The sequence below is a fragment of the Ranitomeya imitator genome, chromosome 1, assembly GCF_032444005.1.
Source record: "Ranitomeya imitator isolate aRanImi1 chromosome 1, aRanImi1.pri, whole genome shotgun sequence".
NCBI lineage: Eukaryota > Metazoa > Chordata > Amphibia > Anura > Dendrobatidae > Ranitomeya > Ranitomeya imitator.
The window spans coordinates 280,190,809-280,205,646 of NC_091282.1; the positions used below are offsets into that span (position 1 = coordinate 280,190,809).

The window sequence follows — 14,838 nt, forward strand, 5'->3', positions numbered from 1 at the left end:
TGTGTGACACCGATTCAGCGATGTCTTCGCTGGTAACCAGGGTAAACATCGGGTTACTAAGCACAGGGCCGCGCTTAGTAACCCGATGTTTACCCTGGTTACAATCCTAAAAGTAAAAAAACAAACGCTACATACTTACCTACCGCTGTCTGTCCTCGGCGCTCTGCTTCTCTGCTCTGGCTGTGAGCACAGCGGCCGGAAAGCAGAGCGGTGACGTCACCGCTCTGCTTTCCGGCTGCCCGGCGCTCACAGCCAGAGCAGAGAAGCAGAGCACAGCGCCGGGGACAGACAGCGGTAGGTAAGTATGTAGCGTTTGTTTTTTTTACTTTTAGGATGGTAACCAGGGTAAACATCGGGTTACTAAGCGCGGCCCTGCGCTTAGTAACCCGGTGTTTACCCTGGTTACCGGCATCGTTGGTCGCTGGAGAGCGGTCTGTGTGACAGCTCTCCAGCGACCAAACAGTGACGCTGCAGCGATCCGGATCGTTGTCTGGATCGCTGCAGCGTCGTTTAGTGTGAAGGTACCTTTAGTCTGTCTCATTAGGTTCCACAATCATGGGGAAGACTGCAGACTTGACAGATGTCCAGAAGGCAGTCATTGACACACTCCACAAAGATTGTAAGCCACAAAAGGCCATTGTTAAAGAAGCTGTCTGTTCACAGAGTGCTGTATAAAAGCATATTAATGAAAAGTTGAGTGGAAGGAAAAAGTGTGCTAGAAAAAGGTGCACAAGCAACAGAGATAAACACAGCCTTGAAAACATTGTTAGGAAAAGGCCATTCAAAAATTTTGGGAGATTCACCAAGGAGTGGACTTATCCAGAACATAGGCTACAAGTGTCGCATTCCTTGTGTCAAGCCACTCATGACCAATGGACAACACCAGAAGAGTCTTACTTGGGCCAAGGAGAAAAAGAACTGGATGTTAGAATCAGGCTGCACTCAGATGTCGTCTGAGTGCAGTCTGTAACGCCGAAGGCGACGGGAACAAAGAGTGGACCCACTGGACCGTGGCACCGAACCTCCCCTGAGCGAGCACTCCAGAGTGGAACCAACCCCTATACAGGGACTGTTAGAAGGCAAGCACAGGGAAAACTAGTACCACAGAGGCCAGGACCAGGGATCGGCTCCAGGAAAAGGAAACAGGGAGAAAAACGGGGAAAAACAGAAAGGGAAGAAGGTGACGGAGGAAAACCTGGGTGAGAAGTAAAGGAGCTGAGGAACGGACTGAGGAAAGGGAAAACACAGGAACTGCGGAACACAGGAGCAGGAACTGAAAGAGAAAACAGGAGAACAAGAGGTTAAACAACACAGGGCTGGAAAGGCACAAGACTGGGAATGCACAGGACTGGTAAAGCACAGAAAACTATGCGGCCTAACTAAAGCAGGAAAACACAATAATCAGGCGCCTCCACAAAGGGAGGAGGGCCAGAAATACCTGAGGCCGGCCAGACTTTGATTGGCAGGAAGTACTTCCGGGTCAGGTCATGGAGGGATAGAAGAGCAGAAGGAGCGTGCGTGGTCGGAGCCTACTGCGCCTGCGCAACCCACAGGAGCGCGCAGCTGAGAGCAGGGAGGACGCGCGCCGGGATGCAAGCACCGAGCCCCGGAGTGAGGAGGACGCAGCAAGGACATCAGCTGACCTGGACTCGGCGGCAGCAGGAGGAGCGCCAGGAACAGGAGCCGAGGTAACACTGGACTGTTGCTCAGTGGTCCAAGGTGTTGTTTACAGATGAAAGTAAATTTTGCATTTCATTTGGAAATCAAGGTCCCAGAGTCTGGAGGAAGAGTGGCGAGGCACACAATCCAAGCTTCTTGAGGTCTAGTGTGAAGTTTCCACAATCCGTGATGGTTTGGGGAGCCATGTCATCTACTTTTGTAGGTTCATTGTGTTTTATCAAGACCAAGTCAGCGCAGCCATCTACCAGGAGATTTTAGAGCACTTCATGCTTCCCTCTGTCAACAAGCTTTTTGGAGATGGAAATTTCATTCTCCAGCAGGACTTGGCACTTGTCCACACTGTCAAAAGTACCAATACCTGGTTTAAAAACAACAGTATCACTGTGCTTGATTGGCCAGCAAACTCGCCTGACCTTAACCTATGGAGTACAAGAGGAAGATGAGAGACACCAGACGCAACAATGCAGACGAACTGAAGGCTGCTATCAAAGCCACCTGGGCTTCCATAACACCTCAGCAGTGTCACAGGCTGATCACCGCCACGCCGCATTGATGCAGTAATTGAGGCAAAACCTGACCAAGTATTGAGAGCATTTACTGAATATACATTTCAGTAGGCCAACATTTCGGATTTTAAAATCATTTTTCAAGCTGGTGTTATAAAGTATTCTAATTTACTGATACAATGACGTTTGGGTGTTCTTTGGCTGTAAGCCATAATCATCAACATCAACAGGAATAAACACTTGAAATAGATCACTCTGTTTGTAAAAACTCTATATAATATATGAGTTTCACTTTTTGTATTAAAGAACTGAAATAAATTAACTTTTTGATAATATTCAAATTTTTTGAGACACACCTGTATCTAGCATGTTGGACTTCAAATTTTTTTCTTCTCCTTCGGAGATATGTTGGACATGCACTCTGTCAGAGGTGTGATTGGCTTTACACTAGACACCCCTCACACATTGAAGACAGCCACACAATGATTTTGTCGGAACTGGCCATCTTCCGATTGGACTTCAATATGCCCGATGCTTTTGTTCCCTGGAGAAAAAAATCCACACAGATCTCTGTCAGTGGCGTACCCCCTCTTCCTATGTAGAACACATGATGCCCACATGCAGCCCTGCCACTACAATTGTAGAGTATTACATACTGTCCGGTGTGTGTTTTTTTGCAGATTTTCTCAATGTTTATTTTCTTTGTTCTGCTTTTCAGTACTGCAATGGTGGCGATTTAGCAGATTACCTGCACAGTAAGTAAAAAAAGTTGTTTTTTTTGTTTGTTTTTTTTTCGATTCAGTAATTGTAGTATTTGAAGACAGTTAAGGCTAAAGGTACCTTCACACTAAGCGACGCTGCAGCGATACCGACAACGATGTCGATCGCTGCAGCGTCGCTGTTTGATCGCTGGAGAGCTGTCACACAGACCGCTCTCCAGCGACCAACGATCCCGAGGTCCCCGGTAACCAGGGTAAACATCGGGTTACTAAGCGCAGGGCCGCGCTTAGTAACCCGATGTTTACCATGGTTACCAGCGTAAACGTTAAAAAAACAAACACTACATACTTACCTTCAGCTGTCTGTCCTCCGGCGTTCTGCTTTCCTCTGCACTGTCAGCGCCGGTCAGCCGGAAAGCAGAGCGGTGACGTCACCGCTGTGCTTTCTGGCTGACCGGCGCTGACACAGGATGCAGGAGGAGTGCAGAGAAGCAGAGCGCCGGGGACAGACAGCTGAAGGTAAGTATGTAGTGTTTGTTTTTTTAACGTTTACGCTGGTAACCAGGGTAAACATCGGGTTACTAAGCGCGGCCCTGCACTTAGTAACCCGATGTTTACCCTGGTTACCAGTGAAGACATCGCTGGATCTGTGTCACACACGCCGATCCAGCGATGTCAGCGGGAGATCCAGCGACAAAATAAAGTGCTGGACTTTCCTCAGCGACCAACGATCTCCCAGCAGGGGCCTGATCGTTGGTCGCTGTCACACATAACGATTTCCTTAACGATATCGTTGCTACGTCACAAAAAGCAACGATATCGTTAACGATATCTTTATGTGTGAAGGTACCTTAAGTGCACACTGTGTCCATGCACCTAACCATTGTATACACATGAAAGCTTTTCCATACATACAATGGCTTGCAAAAGTATCCCCCCCCTCCCCACCCGCACACACACCCTTGGCACTTTTCCATGTTTTGTTACCTCACAACCTGGAATTTCAGTTTTGTTTAAAGGATTTACATCAGTTCATGTAAAGAACATGCCTACAACTGTGAACATTAGGTTTTCTTTTTGTTGTGATGTGCCTAACTATTCAACCCCCTAATGGCATTACTTTGTAGAGCCTCCTTTTGCGGGAATTACAAGTTTCTTTGGATAAGTCTCTGAGCTTTCCACATTTTGCCACTGGGACTTTTGCCCATTTCTAAAGGCAAAACTGCTCCAGCTCCTTCCCTGTAGCAGGATGCTGCCACCACCATTTTTCACTTTATGGATGGTGTTCTTGGGGTGATGAGCTGTGCTGGTTTAGCATCAGACATAGCATTTACCTTGGTGGAAAAAAAGTTCAATTTTGGTCTTGTCTAACCACAGCACCTTGCTCCATACATTTGGGGAGTCTCCCACATGTCTTTTGGCAAACCCAAAATGAGCTATACAATTTTTTTGTGTAAATTAAGTTTTTTTTCTGGCCACTCTTCCTTAAAGGCTACCTCTATGGAGTGTACGGCTTATTGTGGTCATATGGACAGATACTCCAGTCTCTGCTTGGGAACTCTGCGGCTCCTTCAGGGTTACCTTTTGGTCTATGTGCTGCCTCAACCCCAAATTGTATTTCTCAACAACTTTTGTCCCTGACTTATTTGGAGAACTCCTTGGTTTTCATGGTGTTTGGTTAGTGGTGCTTCTTGCTTAACCCCTTATCGTCATCGGGCGTAATAGTACACCGATGTCGGTATCCCTCCCTTTGATGTGGGCTCCGGCAGTGAGCTCACATCTTTCCAGGGACATGTCAGCTATTTTGAACAGCTGACATGTGCCCGCGGCTATTAACTAGTTAAATGCCCCTGTCAAACACTGACAGCAGCATTTAAATGGTGCATCAGATGTAAATACGCACACCGGGGACCTGCGTCACGTGATCGCAGGTCACCGGTGTGTTGGCATGACAACCCAAGGTCTCCTGGAGACCTCTATGGTTGTCACTGCCGGATTGCTGTGAGCACCACCCAGTGGTTGGCACTCATAGCAACTCAGCAGTTCTACGACATAGAGGCAATCTGACCATCGCCTCTGTGTAGTAGAGCTGATCGAGTTGTGCCAGCTTCTAGTCTCTTAGACTACTGAAGCATTGCAAAAGTAAAAAAAAAAAAAAGTGTTTAAAAATATAAAAAAAATTAAATAATTGTTCAAATCAACCCCCTTTTGCCCCATTCAAAATAAAACAATAAAAAGAAAATCAAACCTACACATATTTGGTATCGCCGCATTCAGAATCGCCGATCTATCAATAAAAAAGGATTAAAAAAAGTCAAAACGCCGAAATTACTTTTTTTGGTCGCTGCGACATTGCATTAAAATGCGATAACAGGTAATGAAAAGATCGTATCTGCACCAAAATGTTATTATTAAAAACGTCAACTCGGCACGCAAAAAATAAGCCCTAACCCAACCCCAGATCACGAAAAATGGAGACGCTACGGGTATCGGAAAATGGCGCAATTTTTTTGTTTTAAGCAAAGTTTGGCATTATTTTCCACCACTTAGATAAGAAAAATAACCTAGACATATTTGGTGTCTATGAACTCGTAATGACCTGGAGAATCATAATGGCAGGTAAGTTTTAGCATTTAGTGAACCTAACAAAAAAGCCAAACAAAAAACAAGTGTGGGATTGCGCTTTTTTTTGCAATATCACCGCACTTGGAATTTTTTTCCCATTTTCTAGTACACGACATGGTAAAACCAATGGTGTTGCAAAAGGGGTGAATACATATGCGCATGTCAATTTTGTTATTTGTTCCTATAAATTTCATTTATGCCTGTATTTTCCTTACTTCACTTCACTAGCGTAAACTATTTAGTGCTGATGCATCACGCACAAATCGATGAGAAAAATATTTAAACACAGGTTGTAATGTAACCAAATAGGTAAAAATCCAAGGGGTGAATTCTTTCGCAAGCCACTGTGTATACCTTGACGTTACTATAGGCCGCCATTCACCAGATGGAGGTGACAATGTGTTCTATTGGCCACCTCCGGCATGCCATTTAACTGTATAAGATAGTATGTCACTTTCCTATACATAGGACCCCTGCAAAGAAAGGCATACAATATCTACACGTTTCTTGTGGGTCCCTATGGTGGATGGACGCCTTGGCATGGGTCCTGACTGTGCACACTGTCGGGCTCATACCTTTGGAGCATATGCCCCAATGTGGGTACAGATACAATGTGCATCCCGGCTTCTCTGCACAATGAACAGATGGAAAGTAACATAAAAGCTACATAAAAATCAGAATAATTAAAGTGGAGGAATAAACCATCTATTTGTTACAGACATGCTGCAGCATGTGGTGCCATGAATGTATAACATGCCTACTGCCGGATTATGGCTGGTAATCGGATCCGGTGGTATTCAGTGGGCAGAATATTTAACCGCTTTGTACATGTCCAATTTAGTTGTTTTGTTACTGTGTCTGAGTATTTTATGTCTTTTTTTTGCCATCATGTGAAATGTGTTGTGTTTTGTGCTTTGTTACTTGGGTTGTGTATGATTGAGACATATCCTATGAATTAGCATGCAAATCTCTGTTTTGATGACTTTATACGTAAATTATTATTTACTATCTAGGATATTGCTCCCGGGAAAAATAGGAATGTAGACTGCTGAACGTTTTATGGCTACCTCAACAGCAGACAGGATGATACGACTTGTGCCAACTTGTGCCCATAATTTACTATTCTCTCTATACCCACCATCTGGTAACAGAGTCGTCATCTGGCCAGACATAGACTAACTATAAGGACCACAAAGACGCTTTCTATATTAATAGATGCCACTGTGTGTGCCTTCATGAAATCTTCCTAAAAGAACACTTATAATCAGTTCTAAAAGTAGAGCAGCCATTAAAATGTTGAGACTTGAGTGTGTTTCCGAACCTCACGTCACATGGGTACTCCTCCCAAGCAGGAAACCCATGTCCAAGTGTTGGATTAGAGAGCCCATGTATGAGATCCAACCCATATCATGAGAACCATCCTTCAGACTCTGTCTTCCAGGTGGGATCTCACAGGGTTCGCTGCCATTTTGGAGATGGTTGAGCCAGTCGTCTAGTGTGCTTCAACGCTGCTTTGCAGTGGGACGATAATTGGCAAAGGAACGTTCCTGGTTTCCAACGATGAGGCCATGTAAACAGGCCAGCAATCACCTGTTGAACGACAAAAACACTTGTTCAATGGATGCGAAGATTTTTCCACCAATTTAAAAACCGTTGTTAATGTCAGCATACTGTCCTGTGTAAGCAGGCTGTGCGCTGCCCATAATATTCCATGGACAGCATGACCGCATTGACAAACGTCCCGTGATTGTGGTCGGCCTGTCCAAACACGCCATTATATGACTGCCGATGTAGCTGATCAGTGGTCATTTAACAGCCGCACATAAGACTTTAGCATAAACATATGTGGAGTGCTGGATTAGCGTCTCTGGGAATGTCTTGATCTTTTCCATTCTCTTCGCATGGACTTGGCGCTGTCTGGTTTTCCTTGCTCGGCAGTAATGTTAGTAAATTCTACCAGGACGGTCGGATGTTGCACCAGGCTGCTCCTAGGGGTGACCTGGTCAGACAGCGTACGTTTACCCTGTGAAACCGATCTCATGCCAAGCAGATGAGAGGAAAAAAGTCTAAACAAACAGCCCCGTTCCTGGGAGAATCATTCGGTCACATCGTCATCCCAGAGAAATAAACAAAGGATATAGTTACTTCCAAGCACTGCTGGCAACACAGCGTCCTGGGAGCAAAGAGGCAGCTTATTATCGGGTACCGCACTGCTCTGATGAGTACTTGGCTTATTAGTCCCCTGTGGCCTATCCTACTGAAGGCATGTCCTACTAGGATTAAACATGCTGCTGTCGGAGGCGGAAGACCAGCCAGTCACAGGAAGACTCGATACTCTTTATAGATCACACGTTATTTGCCTTAGTCAGTTTTTGTTTAACAAGGTGGACATTGTGCAATATAAATTTCGCATATTTAAACTCCCAGAGGAACTCTCCACAAGGAAAAGATTTACCGTTTAGACCCTGTCAGAAGCCTCTCTCCCAGCAAAACAGATCTCCTGCTTTGCACTGATGAGGGGAAAATACCTGAAACATGTGTCTGTAAATGAAGTTTCTGGTCTGACTTCTTATCCAAAGTTGTGTAAATAGGCCCAATGAAGAGTCGATATTGACCTTTAGGATTGTTATCCGGAATAGGCAGCATAATATAGTAATAGATGTAGCATTTTACCAATTTTCTACTACGGAAGATAAATCAGATTGTAGGGTTAGGCAGGTGCAGAAAGGCAGGATGTGGAGTGGAGCATGGTAGATTTCATTCTGTATTTTGCTCCTTACATCTGTACATCTGGAGGGGGAACTTTGAAGACTACAGCTGCTATATTTAAATGTCTGTGAAATATAACTACGCTAATGCCATATAGTGACCAACTAATGTGCAAGCAAAAATAATTGCACTATTCCATCTTGTGGGGTCCAGTTACAATGTCATACTGTCTTGTGGATGACTGATGCCACACGTCCATGTTTCCAGTACATGTGATATCACCTTAAAGAGGTTGTCCACTACTAAGACAACTCCTTCTCAATCTGAATATTTTCCACCCATTAAAATAAAACCACCTATGGTCACCTCCTGTGACTGCTCCATTCCAGCTATGTCAGCCCTCGTGCTCCCGGGGCTCATGTGAGGTTATGACACAAGAGCATATAGATAGATAGATAGATAGAGCGACCGGGTCATTGGCACTGTATGTGAAGAGATATATGCCACAAAGATTGCTTTTTTCAGTGATCTAGAACCCCATAAGTTTCTCTCCAGCATGCTGTGTGTTGAAGGGGTTAATCAGTCATGATAACGGATCGGTATTTTAGGTGATGAGGTAATAGATGGACGGGACACCTGCTCACCATATCTCCACCTCATGCCAATGGCTGGGGAGTTAAAGGGAACCTGTCACTCCCAAAATCGAAGGTGAGCTAAGCCCACCGACATCAGGGGCTTATCTACAGCATTCTGGAATGCTGTAGATAAGCCCCCGATGTAACCTGAAAGATGAGAAAAAGAGGTTAGATTATACTCACCCAGGGGCGTTCCCGCTGCGGTCCGGTCCGATGGGTGTCGTGGTCCGGGCCGGGGGCCTCCTATCTTCTTACGATGATGTCCTCTTTTTGTCTTCAGGCTGCGGCTCTAGCGCAGGCGTACTGTGTCTGCCATGTTGAGGTCAGAGCAAAGTACTGCAGTGCGCAGGTGCTGGGAAAGGTCAGAGAGGCCCGGCGCCTGCGTACTGCAGTACTTTGCTCTGCCCACAACAGGGCAGACAAAATACGCCTGCGCCGGAGCCGCTGCGTAAAGACAAGAAGTTGACGTCATCCTATGAAAATGGGAGGCCCCGGACCGCGACGCCCATCGGATTGGACCCCCCGCCCAGATGAGTATAATCTAACCTCTTTTTCTCATCTTTTAGGATACATCCGGGGCTTATCTACAGCATTACAGAATGCTGTAGATAAGCCCCTGATGCCGGTGGGCTTAGCTCACCTTCTATTTTGGGGGTGACAGGTTCCCTTTAAATGTTGAGGCACTGTTTTCTTTTTCTCTGTTGTGTGTTTGGAGAGGAGAGTCTCCAGATGTGGCTCCAGGAGGAGCTGAGGACTTTGGGTGTTACCTGCGAGTGAATCTTGCAGGAAAAAGGACTCTGTTGAACTTTATCTTTGTTTTGTTTTGCCATTAGGCCAGAAAGGCCAGGATTATTTTGTTTAACCCTGCTACGGTTTATGCTGTGCTTTAATAAACCAGCAGGTATTTTACCTAAAAAGCATTCCTGTGTTTACATCTGCAAACATCTGAGTGAGTCAACCCTTCACAATATTTATATACAAGTCTATTGGCGCTCTATTACTTGCATGTTTATACATGCCAGCGGATACTGATGGGAACAGTACAGCGATTATAGTAGACTGTGTCTTAAGTGTCCGCCTCCAGTAGGCGTATACACTTAAAAATTATGCATGACAGAGCACGGGGGAAATTCAGACGTAGGCACTGAATTCAGACGTAGGCGCATACGCTAACGGACTGCGTTAACGCAATTGCCGAAAGGGATTGCGTTATGCGATCGTGCTAGTGCAGATGCTCTATCTGCGCTAGCGGGAACGGACCCAAAAACGCTGCAGACAGCGTTCGAGGGTCCATCACAAAATAACGGCACATCACTAACGCATGCCAATAATGGCATGCGTTAGCGATGCGCTACATAATTGCAGTCAATGGGTGCGCTAACGGATCCGTTACATAGCGTTAGTGCCGCTATGAAACGGATTCCGTCAGCGGACACACACTAACACAATATGAACCTAGCCTTAGGCTTTCAAAAACCAAGAGTTTTTCAAACAAAAAGTGTTTCATGAAATTCTGCTTTTTTTGTGGCATTTTTGGTGGATTTGTACTTTTTCTGATTTGCTTCAAAGAACTTACATGCATTTATTTTTTACCAGATGATTTTCATAAAATATTAAGGAAAAAAGCTAAAAAAAAAAAATCATTTAGACATTGGCACAGTCGCCAAGTTTTCCCGGGCGAAACTGCTTCAGGAAAAAGCCTGTGCCTTTGCACTTATTCTTACGCCAGCTTTCAGTCTATACTGTAAAGCTGCTAAAAGAAGGAGCACGTCACGTCTTTTAACTGTTTCAGAGTTTCCGAACCCTGAAGAGGTTAAGAGGAGTGACGTAAGACAGAACATCTGCACGGTAATTTCATTTTGAAAGTGCTGTGCATTATGTTCATTTTATGGAGATGATTTTGTGGCGCTTTTTCAGGCGGATTCCTGTCAGACTCGACCAGAAAATGACGTGCTCTGCAGGATTCCGCCTGGAAGGATTTTTCAAGAGTTTTGAGGAGGATTTTAGAAATCATCTAGCTCTAAAAAATAAAAATGAAAAATCTTAAAACAAACTTTGCTTTCACATACCGTTATGACTTATATATTCGTACAGCTAGAGGGAAAGGATCACAGTTGATATTCTGGAATACTAATGCTGTTGACTACAATCCATAAAGGAAGCAGGGCCACTATTTAGGGTGTTGCACGTATAGAAGCCCGCTAACATGTTTGTGTAATCCCAATAATAAAAAGCTCTCCATTATTTATTCATGTTCCTTATTTCCCCTAAAGTCCATATTAAGCCGCGCACTTTCCCACGCTTGCTGGGAATTTAACCTTCCATTTCCTGCCTTGCTCTCGAGTGCTGTTACAACATAGACTATATTTTCATAAGCGTTTAATAACCTCCAGCCTTTATATGACTGTAATGGCAAGACGCTGAGCTTTTTTTTCGAGAAGCTGCGGTTATGTAGAGCTGGCGGGGCAGCTGGGGGAGCGGAGTCGTGTTTGATGTGTTGTGTGTGGAAATGGAAAAGTTCTCTTTTATCTCAGGTCGGTTTGTGTCCTGTGAATGTCTTATTCCTGCATATTGAACAGTGTGTGCCAGTGCACAGTGGGAAACGGACGCCATTGTTTATTTTCTCAAGAATAAAAAGAACAGATTTGACTAAATATCTATAAAAAGAGGTGTAAGGGCGCATTTAGACCTGCGGCTGTTAGCCAACCGGGTACAAGTTTGCCGATAGGCAGGTAGCTAGGCTAATGGCGCTTCTTATGACACAGACGGATCAGTACCAGATCGTTTTGTGCTCATAGACTTTCATTGTTCTCGTCAGCACATGTCTTGTTTACATAGGATGATGTGCTACCGAGAATGATGATTTTTATGCAAGCTTTAGGCCTCATACACACCTCAGTATTTGTATTCCACAGCAGTGGATCCTACAGAGAAATTATTAATTGAAAGATTGACCCCTGTTCTGTGTTTTGCAGACGCTCCTGGTTTTGGCATACAAATATTGATAAAATGCTCATGGAAAAATACTGACATTTGAATGAAGCCTTACTCAAAGCTGTTTACCTAAAAGCTATAGGGCTTCGTTAAAGAGATAGTCAGGGTTTTGAGCTGGGCATCACTTTTTGTCAGAGACTTACAGTAAATATTGATATGTACTGCGCCATGGAATAAATGACGCTATAATCTACTATATAATTATCTAAGGGTCACTTCCGTCTGTCCTTCTGTCTGTCGCGGATATTCATTGGTCGCGGCCTCTGTCTGTCATGGAAATCCAAGTCGCAGCATCAATAGTAAAACGATCTAATGTTACAAATAATAATAATAATAATAAAAAAGGTTATTCTCACCCTCCGACGTCGCCTGCTGTCCTCAGCAGTGCAAGCGGCAGGTTCCGGTGCCAAGGATGCTATGCGAGAAGGACCTGCCATGACGTCACGGTCATGTGACCGCGACGTCTTCACAGGTCCTGCGCTCATACCAACCCTGGGACCGGAAGCTGCCGCGTGCACCGCATACAGGCGCCAGAACTTCAAGGTGAGTATATGTTTATTTTTTATTTTAAGTCTTTTTTAACCACGCATATAGTGCCCACATTGCTATATACTACGTGGGCTGTGTTACATACTGCGTGGGCTCTGTTATATACTACATCTCTGTGCTATATACGATGTAGCTGGGCAATATATAACGTGACTGTGCAATATACAACGTGACTGTCCAATATACTACGTGGCTGTGCAATATACTACGTACTCTGTGCTATATACTACGTAGCTGTGCAATATACTATGTGGCTGTGTCGGTTCTGTTATATACTACGTCGACTGTGCAATATACTACGTGGCTCTGTTATATACTACGTGGCAGTGCAATATACTACGATATACGACGTGGCTATGTTATATACTACGTGGCTCTGCTATATACTACGTGGCTGACCAATAAAATACGTGCCTGTGCAATACACTACGTAGCTGTGCAATACACTACGTGGCTATGTTATATACTACGTCGGTTGTGTTATATACTACGTCACTGTGCAATATAGTAGTACGTAGCCTGTGCTATATACTACCTACATATTCTAGAATACCCGGTACGTTAGAATCGGGCCATCATCTAGTCTACTATATAATCTTCTAATTCTGTCTGTTTGTCTGTAATGGAAATCCCGCATCGCTGATTGGTCGTGGCAGCCAGCTGCGACCTATCAGCGATATTGGTGCGGAATTCAACCCCCACTCACAGTGTGACGTAGTTCACTCACGTTTACTGAACAAGTTCTGTCAGTCACAGTGTGATGTAGTTCAGTCATGTTTACTGAATAAGTTCTGTCAGTCACAGTGCCACGTAGTTCAGTCACATTTTACTGAACAAGTTCTGTCAGTCACAGTGTGATGTAGTTCAGTCACGTTTACTGAATAAGTTCTGTCAGTCACAGTGCCACGTAGTTCAGTCACGTTTACTTCATAAATAAACTACATACATATTCTAGAATACCCGATGCGTTAAAATCGGGCCTCCATCTAGTAATAAATAATAATAATATTTATGGGGGTCTAAGCCACTTAATCAGCAGATATCCACCCCAGCAGTGTCATACCCCGACAGATCTCATATTGATGCAAGTACCTGATAACCCCTTTAATTTCCCAGCAATATTAGTCATGTTTTTCATCTAACATAACATGTCCGATTAGGACAGACAGAACAAGAAGAAACCGTGACAATTAAAAAAAAAAATTGTATTATATTATGTGAAAAATATTCTCCATTTGTTTTGGGGGGTTTTCTTCTTTTTTTTTCTCGTTTGTTTTAAAGTCATTAGCTGATGATAATATTTTATAATATTATGCCACAACTCGAGTACATTTCCTATTTTAGATCACGCTGCTGTTGCCGTCATTCTTTTGCACGTTTATGGAATAGCATATGAGCTTTCACCTTTTTCCGTAAATCTCCTCTCTCTTTGGCTGGATATTCATGCTTGGCCATAAATGACCACAGAAACTGCAAGAACTGTGTTCACATGACAGATCGGCTTGTAGTCACTTTAGTACAATATTGATATCGCTGTAAGGAATCCTTTGAGATCTAGCATGTGACTTTGTGCCTTCTTTGTGCCTTCTAGCAATGCGGACCCTGAGCGAAGACACCATCCGACTATTTCTGCAGCAAATTGCTGGAGCGATGAAGATGTTGCACAGTAAAGGCATTATTCACCGGGATCTGAAACCTCAGAACATCCTCCTGTCCTGCACAGGCGGCCGCAGGTCCAACCCCAACAATATTCGCATTAAGATAGGTAAGCTGCTCCTATATGTGGATCCCTCCATGTTTTGCTGTGCGGAAGAACACACGACGTGCGGAGGAATGGAACCCCCCATATTGGTAGTTTTCCTTAGTAACTGGTGACCATCTTAGGTCGTTGTCCCATTATTAATAGTCACTGTGTAGCATAAATCCCAAGCGCTGTAGGAGCCTCGGTCCGTTTATCCTGGCTTTGTTTCAGCTTCCTTTCCTGGCGCCTTGTATATAAGTATTTTATCGAGGTATTTATAGTTCCAGTACTGTAGTCTTATTCTTCTTGCTTGTTTAGTGATTGTTTTAAGTCGTCCTGCAAGATTCCCCACCCACAGTCTCTTTTATGTGAGGCAAGTGTTTTTTTTCTCCATCCCATAAACTAGCGCCAATCAACTGTAAACAGGGTGATACGAACTGTATAAGGGCAGAATGATCATTCTTTTTTTTTACGCCAGCATACACCATCCGATCAGCATTTTGCTCATTCATCGGCTGACCGTTGGCATATTCACACAGGATAAGGGACCACCGTTCTTCTAAATGATCCATGTAAATAGACCTTAACATCTAATGGTCTGCTTTTAGTTCCTTGGGTTTACCGTAGTTTCTTATACTCCCCCCATGAAAGCAAACTAAACCTGGTAACTGGAGTGTAGT

At 44.2% G+C, this 14,838-nt stretch overlaps 1 protein-coding gene across 1 annotated transcript in view; it reads left to right on the forward strand.

The window, feature by feature from the left end:
• Nucleotides 1-14,838, forward strand: part of ULK1 (unc-51 like autophagy activating kinase 1) — a 110,165-nt gene that overhangs the window by 36,008 nt on the left and 59,319 nt on the right. The window contains exons 5-6 of the mRNA XM_069756064.1: nt 2,905-2,941; nt 14,009-14,182. Coding sequence (XP_069612165.1) covers nt 2,905-2,941; nt 14,009-14,182 — 211 coding nt within the window. The remainder of the gene's footprint in view (nt 1-2,904; nt 2,942-14,008; nt 14,183-14,838) is intronic.